This window comes from Macadamia integrifolia, unplaced genomic scaffold, assembly GCF_013358625.1.
Source record: "Macadamia integrifolia cultivar HAES 741 unplaced genomic scaffold, SCU_Mint_v3 scaffold1549, whole genome shotgun sequence".
In the NCBI taxonomy this organism is placed as follows: Eukaryota; Viridiplantae; Streptophyta; class Magnoliopsida; order Proteales; family Proteaceae; genus Macadamia; species Macadamia integrifolia.
In genome coordinates, this window is record NW_024868255.1 from 106,495 (window position 1) to 130,180 (window position 23,686).

Below are 23,686 nucleotides of genomic sequence, written 5' to 3' on the forward strand. Positions count from 1 at the left end.
TTAGACACACCTCGCACATATACTAGAGGCAACATATGCGGTGTAGTCCCTGATGTTCTCAGATTCTGAGCTTTCTAAGGAAACCCAACACAATTGGGCTCTCCACATTACAGTTGAATGCCTTGACAAAGTGGTTCCCTAGGTTCTTGTTGACAATGGGTCTGCTTTGAATGTGCTACCATTGAGATCAGCAAAGAGTATCGGCATCAACTTGGAAGAAATGAGGCCAACCACCCAAACCATAAGGGCATATGATAATACCAAGAGGAAGATCCTTGGCATCATTACCCTTGCTGTAAAGATTGGCCCGGTGAAGTTTGATGTTAATTTCCAAGTCATTGATATACCGGCAGCTTTTAACATGCTCTTGGGGAGGCCTTGGTTGCATCCTGCGAAGGTGGTGTCCTCTAGTCTCCATAAAAAAATGAAGTTCATTCATGAGGGGAAAATGGTCTTAGTGGCCGGAGATCCTGAGGTGGTTAACACTTTGGCCAACATTGAAAATGGAGAAGAACAAGACCAGGAGGTGCAATTGAGTGGTTTTGAATTAGACACCACTTGTGCTGCCATTGCCAAAGAAGCTCCAAAGGAGAAAATCCCAGCTAACTATGAAGCCATCTAGAGTCCACCAGTGAATCAAATGATGAAGAATATGCAGTACTTTCCTAGCATGGGGCTAGAAAAATATCATCAAGGAGTTCCAAAGCAGCCTAGTTTGGCAATGAACAAAGGGAAGAATGGTCTTGGGTACACTCCTCCAACTGTCAAAGGGCAGAAAGTGCTGAGGATGACTAGGAAGAGCTCCATCACTTAATACCCCACTCTCAATGGGTACTTCATGAAAGAAGGAGAGGATTTCCTCTTTTGTGGAAATGTGGAGCCATGGTTTGATGAAACTGCAAAAAAAATGCAACTAGGATTTGAAGTGTTCTTTCAAGACCAGTTTGACTAGGTGACTCATGAAGTAGAACAATAGAAAATTCTAGTCAATGAAGGTGACCAAGACAGCTGCATTACTGGGATAGCAGAAGTTGCAATGATTGAAGATGGTTTCACCTCTGGTAACCCCACAACACTAATCCAATCTAAAGAATTTCCAAATCCTCGAGTCCTCTTGGAAAGGGAGTGGGAAAAGAAGATAAGACTCACCTAGAGTCTACCACTTTCCCTTAATGTGAAAGGCTTCATTTGCTCCCTCCAATAAGAGCCAAGGCCCGAGAGTTGCATGAGCTCAAACCCCATCCTTTTGGAGTAAGAAGCACGTATGCAAAACAGAGGAGAGCACAGAGGATGATTGTAATACCCCGCTTCTTAAAACCCGGTCTGATTTCGCGATTTGAACCGGTTTAACCATGCAGGAACCGAGCCAGAGGATATTAGAGCGGGCTCCTTATGGGCTATGATGGCACGGGTGACCTTAAACACCGGCTGGCCCGACAAGTCCGAGCCAGTGCCAGAAGAGACGGGAGTGCCCAAACCGTGTACGTGCACCTACCATAAGGCTATGTACGGATAAAACAGGTATTATATCCATATTTTAAGGTATATACGTATGCTACATCGTATGCCTGGGGTGGGGTTCGCGCCGAGGTCCGAACCCGGTCAAAATCCCAAGTTTTGGCTCTCAGGCGGGTATAACAGGTGGGTACACCCACCCACCTGAGTGACCCATCCAACACTATTCACTTAAGTAGGAATAGTATATAAAGCTTTATGATTTCTTTTCTTTCCATTTATTACCCTCGTACGTTTGGTGAGAAAAGTAAAGAGGAGAGAGAAAAGAAAGGGAAGAAGAAAGGAAGAGGAAGAAAGGAAGGATTTCAGTGGCGCCGAAGCTAGATCTTGCCATTCCGGTGCCGGGAGAGTAATCTTCAACTCTAGATCTACAGTTGGAGGTAAGAAAAGTTGGGTTTTACGAACGTTCACCATACCCAAGCTTTAAACCCTTGATTCGAGTATGGTTTCTTGAGATCTTGTAAATACTCTTTGAAATGATGAATCTAAGGTTTAATAGATGATTTATGTGTTGATCTTGAAGGATTTGAAGAGATATTGACAAGGTAGAAGAAGCATTGTGAGTTGGAAGTGATTTGAAGGGTTTGAAGTCATTTTTGGGCAAAGAAGGTAAGATGGTTTTCCTCACTTGAATCTAACCTAGATCTAGGTTAGTACCATCCTATAGGACTTCAAAGGTGTGAAGAATGGGTGGGGGAAATTCTCATTTGATTCCCCAAAGGATGGAGAAGATAGAGAAGAGACAGAGTCATTCCGGCCAAAACCGGTGGGTACAACCGGCGGGTACCTACCCGCCTGAGAGTACCCACCTGAGAAGGCAGAGGTCTCTGGCCAAACCGGCGGGTACAACCGGCGGGTATAACCGGCGGGTACCTACCCGCCGGTCATAACCGGTGGGTATAACCGGTGGGTAGACAGCCCACCTGTCTTACCCACCTGTTTGGCCCCGAAGGTGATCCTTAGGTCCGATTGAACCCAAATCGGACGTGTGACCTTCTTTCGACGTTCTAAACACGATTTTGACATCGGATTTCATTAATTTTGATTCTAAAATGGTGAAGTACTAACCCCGCTCAATTATGTTAGGTTCACCAAATCCTACCCGATTCGCTCCGGATCTCACCCGTACCGAACGGGAATCCTTGTACGCTACAAGTAAGTGGAGAGAGGACGTTTGGCCTTGTTTCAAGGCATTTGTTTGGCATTCATATAACTATATCTAATCTAGTCATGTCATCATGAATATGCTATATAGATTAGTCATTCCACTCATTGATGTGCATATATGCTATGTTTACTTTTCAAATGCAAATTGAATGAGATGTTTATATGTTGAATGTGGACATCATGGAGCATAATGCATTGATAGACTAGATGCCGTGGCCGGCTTGGAAACGAATGCATTGGTGGCCCGTGGTATGGGACACGGAGGCACTATGCAGTCGTACTATTGTCATATAGGAGCATGCGGTATTAGGATTCTCACCATCCCGTGCTACGACCCTTCCCAACAGGGGTTAAGGTGTTGGGTTGCCATTTGGGGGGAAGCAGGGGTCGCGGTTGTCGGACACTGTGGCGGTTAGGCATTACGCCCGGTGAGTCATGTAGGACAGTCGGCAACCCCGGTGGTACATTCAAGAGGGCCAATCGTACTGCTTTTAAATTGCTGGAGTCAGCACCTTTATTTCAGTTATTTACATTTCTGTTGAGAGCCGGTGGATGGCATTGTCTTTATTTTTCCAAGTACTCACGGTGGGCCTTCTCCAACAGCCCTATGGGCGTATCGCGGGAGGGAGTTCGCGGCTCGTACCCGGAGTATACGCGCACTGTGGTTGTAGTAGCACTTAAACCAAAGACTTAGTAATGTTTCTTAGGTGGATGTGAATTAAAATGTATAGCATGGCATGTAGTGCATATGATGTGTTGTGATGTGTGGACTGTTGTGTGTGGTCCACCTCTCTACTTACTGGGCTAGTGAGCTCATTCCACGTGTACACCCCCTTTTTAGATGATTTTGCAGGTAATACATCTGAGGAGCATGGGGTGGGTCCCACAGTCGAGTTTCCTGAAGAGGACTGGTGGACCCCTGAGGAGTTTGAGCACGGCGTAGACTGCTCGTGTGAGAGCTGTGCTGCAGGACAGCAGTTCTGAGGCCGAGCTGAGCTCCACCCTGGAGGCCGTGCTGATCTCCACTTCTGAGGCCGAGCTGAGCTCTTCTATGTGATGCCGAGCTGGGCACAACCCTTGATGCCGAGCTGAGCTCCAGCCTTGATACCGAGCCGAGCTGTGTACTCTGATGATTTTGATGATTTCCTGTATATACTTGATATTTGAACTTTATTCTTTTTGTGTATATATCATGCCTTCGGGCCCAAATGTATATAATTATTGTATCACCATTTGGGTATCAAGTATATGGGAATTATTTACAGGTAAAACTTAGTCTTCCGCTGATCTGATGAATTGATGTTAGTGTGTGTATGCTGTGGTGGAATACAGTATCTGATGATCCTGGCAGGTTTGGGTTAACCGGTGTTAACTCAGTCACCGCTCCGGTTCAGGGTGAACGGGGTGTGACAAACGGTGGTATCAGAGCGTGATGCTCTACTCCACTCATAGCATACCATTAGAATCCCGTAGACTCTATAATAGGAAAATGGGGTTGGGTAAAGATAAAAGCTTAAAGATTAAAAGTCAAAGAAAGAAAGTATAAAATGAGGTTATGTTATAAGTTGCATTCATGGCATGCGTGAGTGTAGATAAAAGGTAATTAGGTTGGAACTATAGCCTATAAAGTACTATTTCGACGAAATTTCGGCAGCATAACGGCGTAAAATGGGATTTCCAAAAATTTTACACAAAACCTGATAAACAACAGATAAAAATATAACAAAGAGCACAGATAGAAAAAAAAATCACATCACCACAAGACCACACGGGTACTCCACATATGAAATCACCACAAAATCCATTATTCAAAGATATTTTATTCCATAAATGAACCAGTTACAATACATATACAAGGAATGAGAAGAAATAAGTATACAATGTCTACAAAAAAAAAGAGAAAACGGGTAAGCAGCTGGTGTGGGTGAGCCAAGCCCTCACTGGTCATCGTCATCATCGTCGATGATCACCACGTTCGCTGGAGGCCTGGAGTTGACGTCGAAGCAGTGATCGTAATAATCGAACCTCACGTTCACCACCCGTAGCTCCCTCCGAAGCCGGCCATAGTCTGCTGAGATAGCGTTGGCCCTGGTGTCCAAGTCCTGACCCAGCCTAAGGAAGGACTCCTCCAAGGTGGCCTGCCTGGAGACAATCTCGTCCAGCCGCCTCAGTATCTGAACCTGGCCGTCCTGCAAGGCCCGCATGGAGGCTGTCTGGCCCTCGTAGTCGTAGGCACCACTCCCAGGTGGTGGGGCTCCAGATGGTGAGGCTGCAGCTCTGGAAGAACTAGGGCCAGGACCTCTCGACTCCTGAGGCGCCTCCTCAGGGATGCCACCTCCCATCAGATCCTCCTCCTTGTCCTGAGGAACGTAGTCCTCATCCTCCTCGTTGGACTCCTCCTCCATGAGGACATCCTCCATAGGGGCAGCCCTCCTACCCCTACCTCTCTGAGCTCCTGATCTAGGAGGTGAATCCATGAGGGTCTGAAGACCCATCTTCAAGAGGTTTCTCCGGTCAAACCTATCAGTCGGAGTCTTCCCCTCCTCTCCGCTCAGATCCACCCCGAAGAATTCGAAGATCCTAGTGAGGATCCTGCCGTAAGGGAATCCTCCATCCTCTGGGTGGGAAGTGTGGTGCTCCATCGTTCGGAGAATGATATATGGAAGGCACAAGTGCTCACCGCCTCCCTCTGCGGCCGTGAAGATACAAAAGGCAATAAAAGCCGCCATGAAACCCACCTGGTTCCGATGACCTCCTCTGGGGAGCAGGTTGAACTGGATCAACCGGGCGAATAGACGAACCTCAGGGTAGAAGGATGTCTCGGACTCCGGTCGACTGCTACTACCGCAGATGGTCTCGTAGATGAAGTCCGGTGTCTCCATGCTCATGAACGGTCCCTGAGGCCTACCCCTGGGGGGACTGTAGTATCGGTGTCCCGCCGCCGATATACCCAATATACTGGCCAAGGTGCCTACCGTCAGCTGGATATCCACTCCCTTCACCAAGCTGCTGATGGTGAACTCCCCGTACGGATACGACACCTCCAGGTTACAGTAGAACCGACGGACGAGCTGCTCGTAGCATGGTCGGTCCACCTGAAGAATAGAGTCCCAGCCCAATGCTGAGAACCTCTCCTGAAGCCTAGCCTTGTGGAAGTCCTCGACTACCACAGTCTTCTCCATCAACACTGACCCCTTCAGGAAGTTGGGCCAGTTGGCTGCGGCCTCGGCACTGAGGAAGTGCTCCTCATCATAGTCTGTAGGGTCAGACCAGGTGCAGGTCTCCCTGTGCGAGGAGCTGAAGAGCTGGTCTCCGCACTCTTCCGCTTAGAAGCGGTGGTCTTGCGTCGAACGCCAGAGGAAGATGGTCCTTTGCCGGTGCGTGACGACATCCTGGCAATAAGAAAAGGAAGTAGGGATTAGTATAGCAAGAAAAAGACAGCAGCATTAAAAAGGGGAACCCAAAACCCAGTTTATGCAAAACGGAACGGCGACAATCTAGGAACGACAGGAAACTTATGACATGACGCACGGTAGTTGACGACGCATAGAAACACGCCAAAACAGCAGGATGACAGCAAAAGCAATAAGCATAAATAGAAGGAGGGACTTCAAGTCCATTGTGCAAATTTGAACATAATGGAGAATAGCTTGAAACCCTAGGTCTAGAGCAAAATGCCGTAGTAACGGGATCATGAAAGTGCAGGAACATATCCAAATAGACTATGGAGTTCTATGAATACGAGTATGAATGAAAATCAAGGAAATCAATGCAAAAAAATAGGGATTTTCATGGGAAAACATGGGGATTCCAAGCATAATGGATGATTCATGCAATCTAAAGCATATTAAGCATAAAACAAGTGGAATGTACTACAAAGGAACCATCAATTGGAGAAAAGGATCAAAAAATTTAAGAAACCCCAAAAATTTGGGAACCTAGGGCACAGATTGGGGTTTTTCTCCAAATGAAGAAACAAATTCCTATAAACTACGAATGACTACAGTAGAACCATCATAAACACATGGAAAGACTATTCTATGGTGAAAAATAGGGGAAGGAAGCCTAGAAGGTAAACCCTATTCATACATTTCACCCAAATGGAAATTCTGGAAAAAAAAAGAGAGAAGAAGAAGAAACTTACTTGAAGGAGAATGAGTTGACTCTTCTCTAAAGCGCCGAGTGGGTGAGTAAACTCGCGAGTAGAAGCGCCGAGGAGACCTCCAAGATCGGCCAAGGAAGAAAGGAAGAAAGAGAAAGGTGATGGGGAAAGAGACAAGACAGAACAGGGCCCTACAGGCCTTGTTCGTGTTTTAACACGGGTAAGACCGGCGGGTATAACCGGCGGGCTCCTACCCGCCGGTGCCACCCGCCGGTTAAGGCAGTGAAGACCAGCGGGTATAACCGGCGGGCTCCTACCCGCCGGTTCATCCCACCGGTTATGGCAGTTGGGTAGAATTTTGAAAATTTGAAAATTTTCCTTCTCTTCTTGTTTCCCTTCTCTCCTCCTAGCATGATTACATTGATTTTCACTATTGATATTATTCCTATAATTAAAATGCTATGGTCAAGTGGGACCATTGGCATGTATGCTGTGGACTTTGCCTGTATCTCGGATTTGAGCTATGATTATTTACAGGCTATCATGCACTACAACACCTCATGTAATGGCATATGACTGTGTGGGATACGATGGTATGTACTAGATCCGGTAGTAATGCCCGAGGTACCTCGTGGGGTCCTCGTCGGGTCGGTCGACCACAAAATCCCAGGGGGTCCCGTTCTGTGGGGCATACCTCACCTCCACTACCTCCAGAGACCCTTGGTCAGGGTGGGGCACATGGGGACCCACCTATGACTGCACTCCCGGACCCTCCACCGGTCATTACAATTTATGACTGCCATCCAGCAACAGTTGGATTTTTCTCAACCGGGTCAACCTCCCCGAGTACTCACTCCGCAGGACCCACCTGTAGGGTCGGGAACAGGACCACAAGTGGGTACACCTCCAATCCCACCATTCGGTATTCCTCAGCATGGGATGCCTCCTCCATACCCCTACTATCCTGTCTATGCTCGGTTGCAACTCAAGAAAGAGGCAAATTCTTCGTGGCAAGCCTCCAAACCTATACTGATGGCTGCTCATCCAGAACCTACCTGGGAGCAGTTCAAGGAGTTGTTCTGGGACAACCATTATCCGCGCAGTTTCAGAGACCGAAAGGAGACTGAGTTCATGAACAGCTGAAGAGAAGGCAGCAAGGTTCCTAAAAGGCCTAAAAGCATCTATTGGATCTGTGCTTGAAGTCTTGGATTTGACCGAATATGGCCAGATTGTACAGAAGGCCAAAACAATGGAAGATAAGCAGANCAAGGGTAGTGGAGTCTTTCAAGAGGAACTTACCACCGGTATTCTCTAAGGTGGGGAGTGATCCTCTAGAACCGGATCAATGGATCCAAGAGTTGGAGAAGATATTTGAGGTGCTTGAGTGCACGGATGCCCAGAAGCTCATCTGTGCTGGGTTACAACTCAAGAAAGAGGCGAATTCTTGGTGGCAAGCTTCCAAGCCTATATTGATGGCTGCTCATCCAGAACCTACTTGGGAGCAGTTCAAGGAATTGTTTTTGGATAACCATTATCCGCGTAGTTTCAGAGATCGGAAGGAGACTGAGTTCATGGCCTTAACTCAAGGAGGTAAAACTGTCCTTGAATATCAGCAACAATTTGAAAGCTTGTTCCATTTCGCCCCAAGGCATATGCGAACAGCTGAAGAGAAGGCAGCAAGGTTCCTAAAAGGCCTAAAAGCATCGATCGGGTCTGTGCTTGAAGTCTTGGATTTGACCGAATATGGCCAGATTGTACAGAAGGCCAAAACAATGGAAGATAAGCAAAAGGGTGAACAATCCCTCACTCCTGGACTGTGGAAGAGAACAAATCCATTCCCGGATGCGGGAAATTCCTCCAAAGCATACCGGGGATCATACAGTTCTGGGCCTGTGTATAGGCAGCCCTATAGGCCATCTGGCTACCCTCCTAGGCCAGTTGGTGGTTCGGGTTCTACTTCTTTTCGCTCGAACACTAGTGTGGCACCTACAGCTTCAAGACCACCTCGACCTCCATCTGCAGCGGGTCAAGTGCAGAGGGGCCCCGCTCCAGTTCCGACGTCTCAGGTTCATTGTTTCAATTGCCATTCATATGGGCATTATGCGAAAGACTGTCGGGCCCGACCCGCCTTGCCCTCCAGTCAGCCCTCTGCGTACCGGCCTCCCTTACCTCGAGGCAGTCAACCGCAGGGAAGGATGTATGCCCTATCAGCCGAGGAAGCTGAGGCTAGTACAGAAGTTGTAGCAGGTACATTTTAAATTAAGAAGTTCATTATGATTAATGTTGATGACCTGCTGAAATTAATATACACCGTTATATTAGGTATCCTACCCATATCGGGCATACCAGCCTATGTTTTATTTGATTCAGGAGCTACTTATTCATTCGCATCTAAGAGATTTGTAGGGAAGCTTGGGATGTCACCCAGGATCCTAGACCAGGGAATGATTGTTAGTATGCCTACTGGTAAGATTGCACAGCTGAAGGAAGTGTATGGACCATGCCCGGTGGAGATTAGTGGGAAGAACTTTGATGCACAACTTATTAAATTCAATATGCAGAATTTTGATGTTATATTGGGTATGGATTGGTTGTCGGCTCATCGAGCTAATGTGATCTGTGCGGAAAGGCTATTAAGGTAACAGATGACGAAGGGAAATAGTGGGTATACCGAGCAGATACAATGAAAAGGGTGAGGAAGATCCTTGTCTCCGCTCTCCAAGCGGTAAAGCTACTAGAAAGTGGATGTCAAGGTTTCATAGCCTCGGTACTCGATGTTGATGCAAGAGTTACACCTCTAGAAGAAGTAAAGGTGGTTAAAGAGTTTCCCGATGTTTTCCCAGATGATCTGATGCATTTACCACCTGATAGAGAGTTGGAGTTTGCCATAGACTTGACTCCTGGAGCAGCTCCAGTATCTAAGACTCCATATAGGATGGCACCAGCTGAATTGAAGGAGTTGCAGATGCAGTTGCAGGAATTATTAGAAAAGGGGTTTATTCGCCCAAGTGTTTCACCTTGGGGTGCCCTGGTGTTGTTTGTCAAGAAGAAGGATGGTAGTTTGCGTATGTGCATAGATTATCGGGAGTTGAATAAGCTAACCATTAAGAACCGGTATCCATTGCCACGCATTGATGATTTATTTGATCAGTTGCAGGGAGCCAGAGTATTTTCAAAGATAGACCTTCGGTCCGGCTATTATCAGCTCAAGATAAAGAGTAGTGATATACCCAAAACAGCATTCAGGACTCGATATGGTCATTATGAGTTCCTGGTGTTGTCCTTCGGATTAACCAATGCACCGGCATCATTTATGGATCTAATGAATCGAGTATTTCAGGATGTACTCGACAAATGGGTAATTGTTTTTATTGACGATATCTTGATCTACTCCAAGACCGAGGAGGAGCACACTCAACACTTGAGAATGGTGTTACAGAGGTTGAGAGATCAACAGTTGTTTGCCAAGTACAGCAAGTGTGAATTCTGGCTTGAACAAGTTGGATTCCTGGGGCACGTAGTGTCTAAAGCCGGAATCGAAGTAGATCCTGCTAAGGTAAAAGCAGTAGTGGAATGGGAAAGTCCTAAGAATGTTACTGAAATTAGAAGCTTCTTGGGTTTGGCTGGATACTACCGGCGATTCGTCAAAAATTTTGCTCGGATCTCAGCACCAATGACCAAGTTGACTAAAAAGGGTGTGAAACTCGACTGGGCAGAGGAATGTGAGAAGAGCTTCCAAGAATTGAAGGAGAAGTTGGTGACTGCCCCTGTGCTGACTATTCCTGAAGGCACAGGTGGAATGACAGTTTATACCGATGCTTCCAAAGTTGGTTTGGGTTGTGTTCTCATGCAACGCGGGAAGGTAATAGCGTATGCATCCCGACAACTAAAGGAATATGAGAAGAATTACCCCACTCATGACTTGGAACTAGCTGCAATCATTTTTGCCCTTAAGATCTGGCGACATTATTTGTATGGGGAGAAGTGTGAGATATACAGTGACCACAAGAGCCTGAAATACTTCTTCACCCAGAAGGATTTGAATATGAGACAGAGAAGATGGCTTGAACTCATGAAGGATTATGACTGCGATATTCAGTATCATCCCGGCAAGGCTAATGTAGTGGCAGATGCATTGAGTCGGAAGACACAGACTGTGTCGCTTCCATACTTAGCAGTAAGCTCACCACTTGTGCAAGAGGCGATGCTAATGGATGAAACCCTCTTGTATGAAGGGGCAACCCTAGAGCTTGAACCTCAACCAGAAAACCTTAAATGGTTGACGGTATCTTTATCGGCTCTACAGGTGCATCCGGCAATTAGGCAAGAGGTGATACTGAAGCAACCTTTGGATCCTGAATTTCAGCGAATCAGAGTTAAGGTTCAAGACCAAACAATGAACGACCCAGATTTTACTTTAGCCAGTGATGGGGCATTGATGTTTCGAGACAGATTGTGTGTACCCGATGATTTGGATATACAGGATAAAATCGTGAGAGAAGCACACAGCTCCGAGTACTCACTTCATCCGGGAAGTACCAAAATGTACAAAGACCTCAAACAGAGTTATTGGTGGCCAAGCATGAAAGTCACCATAGCTTTGTATGTGGCGACTTGTCTTACCTGCCAGAAGGTGAAAGCTGAGAGGCATCGACCTTATGGTACCCTTCAGCCACTCCCAGTACCAGAATGGAAGTGGGAAAGGATTACAATGGACTTCGTCACCGGACTACCAGGTACACCTAAGGGAATGGATGCGATATGGGTGATTGTGGATCGGCTTACCAAGACTGCTCATTTCATTCCTATCAAGACCAAGTTCTCCATGGCCAAACTAGCACAACTTTACATGGACAACATAGTGCGTCTACATGGAGTGCCAGTGAGCATTGTTTCAGATAGGGACCCAAGGTTCACTTCCAGATTTTGGAAAAGCTTACTGCGTGCCTTGGGATCGCAACTGAACTTGAGTACAGCTTTTCACCCACAGATGGACGGTCAGTCGGAGCGAACCATACAGATATTAGAGGACATGCTCAGGGCATGTGCAATGGAGATGAGTGGCAGCTGGGAAGAATATATACCTCTTATGGAGTTTGCATATAATAATAGTTACCAAGCTACAATTGGGATGGCTCCATATGAGGCGTTATATGGCAGAAAGTGCAGAACTCCTTTGTATTGGGATGAGGTAGGTGAACGTCGAATGTTAGGACCTGAGATGATCCAAATGACTTGTGACAAGGTCGACGTTATTAGAGAACGGATTAAAGCAGCTCAGTCCCGTCAAAAGAGCTATGCGGACACCCGCAGGAAGGAGATTGAATTTCAGCCAGGAGAAAAGGTATTTCTCAAGATCTCTCCTACTAAAGGTTTGCAAAGGTTTCACAGAAAGGGGAAGTTGAGCCCAAGATACATGGGACCATTTGAGATCTTGTCCCGGGTTGGCTCAGTAGCCTACATGCTTGCTCTGCCACCTTCGCTTGGAAATGTTCACAATGTATTCCACGTATCCATGCTAAAGAAGTACGTGCATGATCCATCTCATGTACTACCCGTGGAACCAGAGTACCTAGAAGCTGATATGACCTACACAGAGCAGCCAGCTGAAATTTTGGACCGTAATGTGAAAACCCTTCGTAACCGCTCAATTTCCTATGTAAAGGTGCGATGGGCTGATCATTCACTTGAAGAAGCATCTTGGGAGGTAGAAGAAGAAATGCGAGCCAAGTACCCTCATCTTTTTGATCAACCAGGTACGTAATTTCGAGGACGAAATTTTTCAGAAGGGGGGGGTAATGTAATATCCCGCTTCTTAAACCCGGTCTGATTTCGTGGTTGAACCGGTTTAACCATGCAGGAATCGAGCCAGAGGATGTTAGAGCGGGTTCCTTATGGGCTATGATGGCACGGGTGACCTTAAACACCGGCTGGCCCGACAAGTCCGAGCCAGTGCCAGAAGAGACGGGAGTGCCCAAACCGTGTACGTGCACCTACCATAAGGCTATGTACGAATAGAACAGGTATTATATCCGTATTTTAAGGTTATATACGTATGCTACATTGTATGCTTGGGGTAGGGTCCGAGCCGAGGTCAGAGCCCGGTCAAAATCCCAAGTTTTGACTCTCGGCGGGTAGGACCGGTGGGTAGACAACCCACCTGAGTGACCCACCTGAGTGGCCAGAATGTGATTTTTAGGTCCGATCGAGCCCAAATCGGACGTGGGACCTTCTTTCGACGTTCTAAACACGATTTTGACGTCGGATTTCATTAATTTTGATTCTAAAATGGTAAAGTACTAACCCCTCTCAATTTTGTTAGGTTCACCAAAGCCTACCCGTTTCGCTCCGGATCTCACCCGTACCGAGCGGGAATCCTTGTACGCTACAAGTAAGTGGAGAGAGGACGTTTGGCCTATTTCAAGGCATTTGGTGGGCATTCATATAACTATATCTAATTTAGTCATGTCATCATGAATATGCTATATAGATTAGTCATTTCACACATTGATGTGCATTTATGCTATGTTTACTTTTAAATGCAAATTGAATGAGATGATATATGTCGAATGTGTACATCATGTTGTATAATGCCTTGATAGACTAGATGCCGCGGTCGGCTTGGAAACGAATGCATTGGTGGCCCGTGGTATGGGACACGGTGGCACTATACAGTCGTACTGCATATAGGAGCATGCGGTATTAGGATTCTCACCATCCCGTGCTACGACCCTTCCCAACAGGGGTTGAGGTGTTGGGTTGCCATTTTGGGGGAAGCAGGGGTCGCGGTTGTCGGACACTGTGGCAGTTAGGCATTACGCCCGGCGAGTCATGTAGGACAGTCGGCAACCCCGGTGGTATTTCAAGAGGGCCAATCGTACTGCTTTTAAATTGCTGGAGTCAGCACTGTCATTAATTTATTTACATTTCTGTTGAGAGCCGGTGGACGGCATTTTTTTTTATTTTTCCGAGTACTCACGGTGGGCCTTCTCCAACAGCCCTATGGGCGTATCGCGGGAGGGAGTTCGCGGCTCGTACCCGGAGTATACGCGCACTGTGGTTGTAGTAGCACTAAAAACCAAAGACTTAGTAATGTTGATTAGGTGTATGTGATCTAAAATGATTTGCATGGCATGTAGTGCATATGATGTGTTGTGATGTGTGGACTGTTGTGTGTGGTCCACCTCTCTACTTACTGAGCTAGTGAGCTCATTCCACGTGTACACCCTTTTTTTAGATGATTTTGCAGGTCATGCATCTGAGGAGCAGGGGGTGGGTCCCACAGTCGAGTTTCCTGAGGAGGACTGGTGGACCCCTGAGGAGTTTGAGCACGGCGTAGACTGCGCGTGTGAGAGCTGTGTTGCGGGGCAGCGGTTCTGAGGCCGAGCTGAGCTCCAGCCTTGATACCGATACCGGGCTGTGTACTCTGATGTTTTTGATGATTTCCTGTATATATTTGATATTCAAACTTGATTCTTTTTGGTGTATATATATCATGCCTTTGGGCCCAAATGTATATAATTATGGTATCACCATTTGGGTATCAGGTATATGAGAATTATTTACAGGAAAAAAACTTAGTCTTCCGCTGATATGATGAATTGATGTTAGTGTGTGTATGCTGTGGTGGAATACAGTATCTGATGATCCTGGCAGGTTGGGTTAACCGGTGTTAACTCGGTCACCGCTCCGGTTCAGGGTGAACGGGGTGTGACAGTAAGGATGTAATTTCCCTTTCCTAAACTAAGTGAATCAATATAGAGGAGACAAGGGTATTCTCGCCCAACAAGTTCTACCATCTCTTTCACTCCTCCTTGTCTTCATTTTATTCTTCTCCTTCTCCCTTCTTCTCTCATATTCTTCCTTGCTTCCTTGCTTCCTTGCTTCCTTGCTTCCTTGCAACTCTTACATTCCAACTACAACCTTCAGGGATACCAGCAATTGAGTGTCTCAGTGTCCAATAAACTAACTAGTCTGCCACCCTAAGTTTTGTGAAGGAACTTTCCTACATAAAGCACATGGTGAATTTCTATGCTCTGTTCATGATTTGATTTGCTAATGATAAAGTTATTGACTTTCCTCAACCTTAAAAGCTCTATTGGCTAATAAATTCGTTGTTAAATCCTTTATTATTTATCTCCACACTTTCTCTCAAATTTTGACAATTTCTTGCTCTCGTGTTCAATGGTGTGAAAAACCTACAGGCGTCATGGATTGTTAACCTATACATGGCCACATATGTGAGCCTCCACTCTTAAAGGGAGCCAACTCCTATACTCACTAAAGCAAACATTGTAATCCTGCGCTTTCATCATAATACTGTCTTTCAGTATAAAAAAACTCTCAAGAAACCGAAATGTTTTTACATGTTATATCATTAGTTTTTATGCAAAATAGGGCATAAATAGATGTTGCATGTGGATGAAGTCTCGAGCATTTACCCTTGATATAAAAGACAAACGAACCCAGTTAGAACTTGAAAGCTTACCCTCACATAATTTCCATACATTCCTGGTGGGCGCGGGCATTCCATACCAGAATTAGCTTCTGACTCTGGGCATGGACTGCATTTTCTTAGAAGTGGTAATCCAAAGGAAATGGTTGATGTTAACAGAGAGACAAGGCAGACTTCAATAATCTGCAACCCACAAAGTAGAGGCTGGAATTGGCAATAGATAACCATGGAAGAACAATGCCAAGAAAACAAAATGAATTGATGAGCAAAACTTTCAATTACAATCTTTGTTGTATTTCTTTTTGATGAACTTTTTCAAACCATAAGTCCATAACAAAACTGACATAATTTACCTTCACTCTATTCCCTTTCTTATGCAAATATTGTCGACGCCAACGAGTTATGTAAAGAGTAAGCTGATTAAATAAGGCCCCTGACAGAATTAAGAAAAGCAACTGAGCAACCCATGTGGATCAGTGAAGGATGCAAAGAGACATGAACAGAAACTATATAAAATCATTCTTTCTTCTTTTCTTTTTATTTATTCAAATTTTTTTTTTAAAGAAAGTAACGCTGTCATAAAATCTCAGCAAAGAAAAGTACATACCAAGAAGACCTCCAATCACCCCAATGAAAGCCATTGGCAATAATTCCTCAAACGAGTAGTCCTCTTGACCACTACAAAAGGAGAACCCAGTTAAAATTGGAAGTATAAACGATTAGCTTGATTCAGAGACATGCACTTAAAATAAAACAGGGAGGAAAAATAAGAGTTTTAAATACACGACAAGTTCTGATTCTAACCCAGAAACATCCCAGATTATGAAGCCTCCAGACCCAAAATGTCCACACTTTCCACTTCCACACCAGGTCATGGCAGTACGAATCACGACAGCCACAACAGCAGATGTGAAAAAGACACGCCACATAAGTTGACTCCTCCACCTTCAAGAAAAATGAATAACTATGTACAGGTGTCTAAACCAACTCAATCATTTTATATGTTAACCAACTCAATTGTTGATTGAACATACAACTAATGTCCTTACGAAAAGAACAAGAAATTTTTACCAAGATGTAACCTCTTCAAGTGCAAATAACACACCACCAACTGGAGCTCTAAATGCAGCAGCAACTCCAGCTGCACATCCACAGGTTACCTTTTGAAAACATTAGAAAACCAGTGAAAATGAGCACAATGCAACAGTAATTGTGCCTTGATTATAATAAAATGGGCAAACAGTGAATTTGGCTCTCTCTAAAAATTGTCCATATGAAAGGCAAATGCAATTTGAAAAGGATAATTCTGTCTATGAGACAAATATCTGCTAGGGAACAGAATCTCCAAAAATTGTTGAAGATTCAGTATAGAGCATAAATTACAAACCAAAGATTACTCACAAGATCACGACAATCACGATCACTCTGGAATACTTGGAGCCACCTTGATCTTAGATGATATTTCGTAGATCCAACCTAAATTGATTTACAGCATTAAGAAAAATAAAAAGATGAGTTTGTAGGAAGACATGCCATGGGAAAGACAAGTTAAGCACATGCAATATGAAGACAGATCTGGATTATATATGCAAAGAAATTAGATCAGTATTCAAGCTTCAATAAAAAGAGCCAGGGCACAAAAACAAGAACTATGTGCACACATGAGAATTAAAAAAGAAAAAAAGAGATACCATCAGAGCACATATGCATGTACACACACCCATGCAAGGTTTGTGAAGCTGCATGTTATCTATAATTTTATATTAAAAGGATCTGGTCCCTTGCTTGGACCACGCTTTTTGGGTGTTTCAATTTCTAGAATATCAAGAGTATAATTTATTGCTTTTCATTGGTTAATTTTTTAATAAACCTTTTAAGATAAATAAATATATCTTTTTGTTTAGAACCCCTAATCCCATCCTCTAATCTCTTATTTTCTTCTTTTCCTCTCCCTTCCTAAAATATATTCTCCTCACATATCCTTGCTACTCTCTCCCCCCTCTCCCCTGCCCTAAAATCCCTTTCCCCATCCATGTCACGCACAATCAAAAGAAACTCCCCCTTCTCCCTCCCACTAAAATCCCAATCCCTCCATCCAGTGGCACACACCCCCCACACACCCAAAATATCCCCTCCTCTCTCACCAAAATCCCTCTCCCCCAATCCACATGTCACACACTCACAAACCCCTCACACAGACAACCAAGGTTTAAAGTATCGGTTAGTATTGTATTGGCCGATACATATCGGTATTGATACAATACAGTTTTTTTTTTAAAGAAGAGTATTGTACCGTATCAGTATCCGCTGATATGCGCCGATACATATCAATGCTTAAGACACGTATCGATAAATCCCATTTCACTTTCGAAACAGTGCATGTTCTTCTCACATGCGTATCTGACCATATCCATGCATCTTTAGCGTATTTTGCATCTCTCCGATATGATACGATACAATACAATACGTCTATTAAAATCACCCCTCCGATATGATCCCAATACCGATTCTCTCTCTCTCTCTCTCTCACACACACACACACACACACATACACATTGCATGCAGGGTTACGGGTTACCTAGTTTGGGGAAAGGATGTGCAAAAGGCTGTGTAGATGAGGAATTATAGGTCCCCCCACTGCTATTTTCTACCACATGGGATTCTAGGTGGAGATATCCTTACTGTTGAACGAGAAAAAAACACTCTGTTATCAGGTGTCAAATTTGTTGCCCTAACCTACAAGTACTGACTATTTATGATACTACATTTAAAAAAACTACAAGTGCTACTTTTTCAGTAAAGAACAAGTTGAGGTCAGAAATGCTAGCATAATGCACTCCAGAAGGACCTTAAACAAAAATACACATTCCACTCACTCCAGTAAACTCATTACAATCCGATGCCCAATAATGAGGTCACTAGCTCTCCAAGCCACATAAAAGATGGATACAGCACAGTAATAGAAGATACTATGGTTCATTTCTCTCCAAATACACCACATCAAGGTTTCACGAATCACTCATTCAATTTCCAACCCTGATCCGTGGTGGATACAAACTCCTAAATACAGAAAGATCTGACTAATCCATACTGGATAACTCCAATATTGTCAGTAGATGGGTTGGTCCATCAGGATGGATATGGGATTGGGGTTCATTGAGCGGGGAGTGATTCAAATTCCATCCCAACCCCTTGATCCTTGTACCACATGACAGTAGCAACCACACTTCTCAGTCCCTCCTTCCACTCCCACCCCAACAGAAACTGAACACATTAGTCTTCCCACTCAATAAGAGATGGGACACATCTTTCAGGGCGACCTAACACACATATCGCCAATGAGAACTCAGCCCAGATTTTCACCCATTAACATAAAGTTAATAAGGCAGAGGAACTCATTCCCCGTCCCCAAAACAGGGATTGGGCAGAATGCAGCCCCTAGAAAGTCCAAATGAATAACCAAATCTTCAAGGATGCACTCTAGCCCACACAATTGTAAGTGGAAAGAGGATGATGTACCAACATCAATGGCGTCATGAGATCTAGTTTTCAATTGACCAGAGCTCTCCCAATCAAATCCTTCTATATTCTTCCCAAAGTCTGATAAATTCCCTTGTACAGAAGTCCCAACAACTTCATTGCACACTGCAAATCCCAGTAATTAAGATGCCTTCCAAAATTAAAATTCAAACAATAGAGCTCCCCCATAAGCCCGAAGTCTGCAAACTAGGCCTCTTTGTTAGTAACAATGCCGTGGAGGTCTGGATATACAAGTTCCAATGGTTGATCCAACCGTCCAAGCACCATAAGTTACTTGATCCCTGAGAAAATTCCATTCCAAGTACTCAGGAATGGGCCTCTGATATTAACAATCTCCTTTCACAGAATGGTGCTGCAACTTGTTCAAAGGTCAAACTGAATGGTTTCAAACCAAATATCCAATGCCATTTGCATTGTTGGGGTTGATTCATATTAGCAGTTCTACAAATCCTAAATCGGTAAATCTCCTTCGGTATTTTGAACTACAATTTGTCTTCCATCCACAAGTTGATATTTTATGTGTCATTCTAATCGGCCCACTGAATATACCACTATTTTCTCAAAACTTTGCACCATAGGAGCCAAATTTTGTTCTGACAAGTGAATAGAATGCAAAATTATGATAACAGTGACACATATAAGATAGCACCAGAAAGAGATAGCTTTACGAGAGTGACCTTATCGTATTAGGAAATCTACTCTTCCAAATGTAAAGCTTACACTCCAATCTTTAACACCCACTTCCCACAATTTTATTTTTATCTTCGGTGTGTGTGTATCACACCCATGGAAAGGTCCACATGAGAAGGAATCCAATCCAAAATTGAAAATAATTCACCAGCTCTCCAAATTTTCATATTTATGTCCTGACCTACAACAATTAGTTCAGCTTCCAAAATATTAATACATAGTCTGGAAACTGCTTTATGACACCTCAATACACATGTTCTAATGCAAATATCAGTCATCATCACAGATAACTACTTTTCATTTGCAAATTGAAGATGCAAGACCGGATAATCACACTAGGTGCAATTGCTTTATTCTTTGATGCTTCACAATTCTACTTATCAAAATGGGACCTTTTGCGATGTTCAAGTGAATACATGATATTAAGGGAAAAAAAAAAAAAAAAAAACTTATAAAAGTACCAAAAGTTTCATAATACAACTCAACCAGGATGTGCTTACTTTTCCAAGCAAAGATGCAATACAAGCACCTGTGTGGACAAGAGGGCCTTCTTTGCCAAGAGCAAGACCGCCTCCCACTGAACCAATGCTTCCAAGTATCTATAACAAGAAAGCAAGGAGAAAAGATCATGAAACAACCAAAAACTACAAAAATACAATTAATACAATAGTTTCTGGGAAAAGAACAAGACCTTTCCAATCAATGTTCTGAAAAGAAGGATACCATGTGTATCAACTCCTGCACATTTATGTGACTATCAAAATTCTCCCAACATGTATTAGTCCTTCAAAAGATCTGATGAACAAGTATGGCATACCGTTCAAATACCCCTTAATTTCAGGAATACCAGATCCTGCTGCGGCTGGTGCAAATTGTGTGATGATAAATACAGATGAAAAGACTAAAACCAAGTTGAGTAGTATGTACACCACAAATCCCGCCAAGTATGAAGTTTGTATTATGGAAAAAGTTGCCGAGAACTTCCATCCAGCAAAGTTCTCAACAGCAATATTAATAAAAATAGCAGCTAATCCAGTTCCTGAGAAGAAACAAAGTAGCACAATATATGGTTAAACAAACAATAAAAACCCAAAATAAATGGACAGGAAAGCAATGCAGAGAATTGAAAATGGTTTCTTTCAGGCTCAGGTTTGGTTGCATGGAAAGTGAGGCAAAAGAAAAAAGGATAAGAGAAAGAAGCCATAAACCCCAATTTTTCTATTGTTTGGTTGTGCAATTCCGTGGTGATGCAAAACACAAACCAAAGTGGCTATGCATGTATCCTCGGAATATGTCCCACCTGACAAGAGAAACCAAGCGACTGCAGCACTTTGAGATGCAATCCAGTGAAGAAGGCTGAAGATGAGAAGACTTCAAAGTGGTCTAATTAATTACCTAAGTCTGTTTCTTTATTTTGTTTTAGTCAATAAGGTTGGGCTCAAAAATTGGCTTTTTAATCTTGGGTCATGGGCTGGTTTTCTTTATAGTGTTTTGAGACTTCTAAAAATGTGATCTCACTTCTTGAAGTCCAGTCCAGTTGGTAGTTGGCGATTAGACTATGTAGAAGCCCAAGTCTTAAACAATTTATCAGGAGTAGAAATCTGGTCCCATGTCTGAGATGGTTTCTTAAATTCTTTCCACTTAGGTTTAGGATATGTACGAGTATTATAAAACAGCAGATAGCCATGGGTATTGTTTTTATTTTTATTTATTTATTTATTTTTTTGGGATAGAGTTCATGATTTCCCCGAAGAATAGATCACAACCACAGTTATGAACCTTTCATTGCTCCTGTTTTACAGTTATCTGCTGCTACTATGTTCTACTGTTATTTTTTATATCTAAAATTTCTGGTTGCTACTTACATGGCATAATCACAGGTCGGTCATCAGATCCTAATATAAGGTTTCTTAAATCAGAACATCTAAGACATATTTTGTTTCTTTCAAATGTAACATATATTACATACTCTTGTGGTTCATTATTGAAGATTCTTGTTTGTTTACTCATATTACATGTTCTGCTACCAATATTCCACTATTCTTAACGGCCTCCTAATTCTTGATCTCGTTTTTTTGAGATTTTTGACTTGTGATAGAGTTCTTGCAATCTAGAATCAAATTTTTTGTTCTGTCTAAGTTTTAATGAGTAACAGCAATCTCAAGGGTCAATCCGCTTGCATAATCAAGGCAATGATGGGATAACTCCAATTGACACCCAAAAGTGCTGCCTGGAGAAGAGAAGAATCATACTAAACTGAAGATTTTAAGTTTCTTGGCCTACATTATAAAAGGCACCATTACAAGTTTGACCCAATACCATCAAGTCATTGACCATAAGCACAACCAGCACCATTGTAATCAAGGTGGATGGAGTAGGAGTTAATAGGAGCAAAAATTCTTAACTCCAAACAGCAGACCATGATTCTCTCAGGTAACAGAAACACGCCTCTGACATGCACTTTACCAATCAAATTGGTTGCTGGGCTACTGCTTCCTTCTGTAACTTTAGCATTCTATCATTATATCAATAACCAAGAGCCTCTCATACAAAACAGACTTTGATTTTCTAATTTCATACCCGAGTATCTAGTCTCCCCACCATTAACATATACAAAGGAGTTTGAAAATCTAGTGCTAAAATTAGGAGTTCAGTGCAATTAGGAGTTGAGTGTAACCGACTTAACAGAGATGTCAAAAGGGGGTTAAAAATTCGTATTTCAGAGCAATTTAATTTCACGGTGGAAGCAAGAGGTGCACAAAAGCTACAGAGAAATCAAATTAAAATCATAAGAACATGCCGCATCCTTACCGATACCGATCAGCAACGCAAGGAGCCATTTCAGGACCACATAATATCCACTTAAGAACTTCCCTCTTTGCGCCTATCAGATCACAAATACCAGACAAAAATCAGAACAATAACACAAAATTTCGAAAATTCGTAAAAATTATCACACACTGCTATCTCGAAAGCCTGGGAACACAACCTACCTGTTCTTCCCTGTAGGCGTAATTCTCAATAACTTCATAGTCGAGACTCTCAGCGCCGTTACCATCACTCGTACTCGTGAAGTCTGCTCCACCATGAACTTCAGCTTCCTCCGAGTTCGGTAATCGAGACCAGGCAAGCTTCGCTGTTTCCATGCCGTTCTGGATATGGTTGGATAACATGATGGAAGGGCCTTCGACAGCAGAGAACCGACTTGAATCAGAACCAAAATCCCAAATTCCCTGAAGATCTCAAGCTCAACATTGAAGGAGAATTGCTCTGAGCGAGAGAGAAGTGGGGAAGGTAATAGAAAGACTGGAATTGACTTCAGTGGGAGATGACGGAGCGTCCAATTGACCGAATCACCGTTCCCACCTTTCCCACAGTTCCCTCCAACTCTCACCCTCTGCCCTGTCACTGTTATATTGCTCTGGTGTTCTTTTTGGCTTTGTCAAGGAATGACCGTCGAACACGGCCCACGGGAGTCACATCGCCGCCGACTAACGAAGAAATGACGGCGAACCCAGGGCAGTCGTGATTTGATTGGCCGTTGGGAATTGGGACAGAGAAAGGGCTGGTCTAGCTCGGGTTTTCTGTGAGGCGCACTACAGAAATTGACCCTGTACACCATGGTTAAATGTAAAGGATAAAGCATCTGAAGAGTCTAACATTGTGATTCGTCAATTTGTGTGGTCATAGATGATCTAGATTCGCTGATGTAGTGTAGGCGTGTAGGTTAGATATATAGAGCGTTTTTCCTTCGTTGAATAAGAATAAGTTAAAAAACTCCCCACCCTCATACATCCTGAGCACGTGAGTCTTGCTTTGACACTGCCCCTCCTATTTCTCGGAAATAAAATTCCAATGTAGACAATGTGGGTGTGTATGTTTTCTTAAGAAAATTACATAAAATTACATCGTTTTTAAGCTCAGTCATTGCTTGGTTGCATGATTCATGTCAGCATGCGCAGTAGTATGATCGTTCTATTGATCGACTTGGATAAGATTGAAATATTGTTGTCATTAGGAAGGAAAAAAAATGGGGGGGAGGGGGAGGGGGAGGGTACCCTTCATCCATACCAATTAGCGATATGGTATCACCCAATAATTGAGAAAAAAATCAGAATCGATATCAATCTAATTTGATCTGATTCTTCAAACCATAACACGGGACAAAATTATTTTCATGTCATAATTGGTGTAGATTAGCTAAGAGATTCACTCCA

At 43.5% G+C, this 23,686-nt stretch overlaps 1 protein-coding gene across 2 annotated transcripts; it reads right to left on the bottom strand.

The window, feature by feature from the left end:
* Positions 1-15,206: 15,206 nt before the first annotated feature.
* On the bottom strand, positions 15,207-23,049 carry LOC122064168 (chloride channel protein CLC-d-like). 2 transcript variants are annotated; one of them, XM_042627876.1, is made up of 11 exons: positions 22,463-23,049; positions 22,281-22,353; positions 20,287-20,406; positions 20,161-20,207; positions 19,970-20,068; positions 16,641-16,715; positions 16,311-16,399; positions 16,044-16,184; positions 15,847-15,917; positions 15,593-15,672; positions 15,207-15,422 (listed from the first exon to the last, which is right to left on the bottom strand). In XM_042627876.1, exons 1-11 carry the CDS (start codon positions 22,640-22,642, stop codon positions 15,222-15,224), a joined length of 1,176 nt encoding a protein of 391 aa, XP_042483810.1. In that variant the 5' UTR covers positions 22,643-23,049; the 3' UTR covers positions 15,207-15,221. The 2 variants fall into 2 exon arrangements, with proteins under 2 accessions (XP_042483810.1, XP_042483809.1); XM_042627875.1 differs by having other exon boundaries at positions 20,287-20,508.
* Positions 23,050-23,686: the final 637 nt, after the last annotated feature.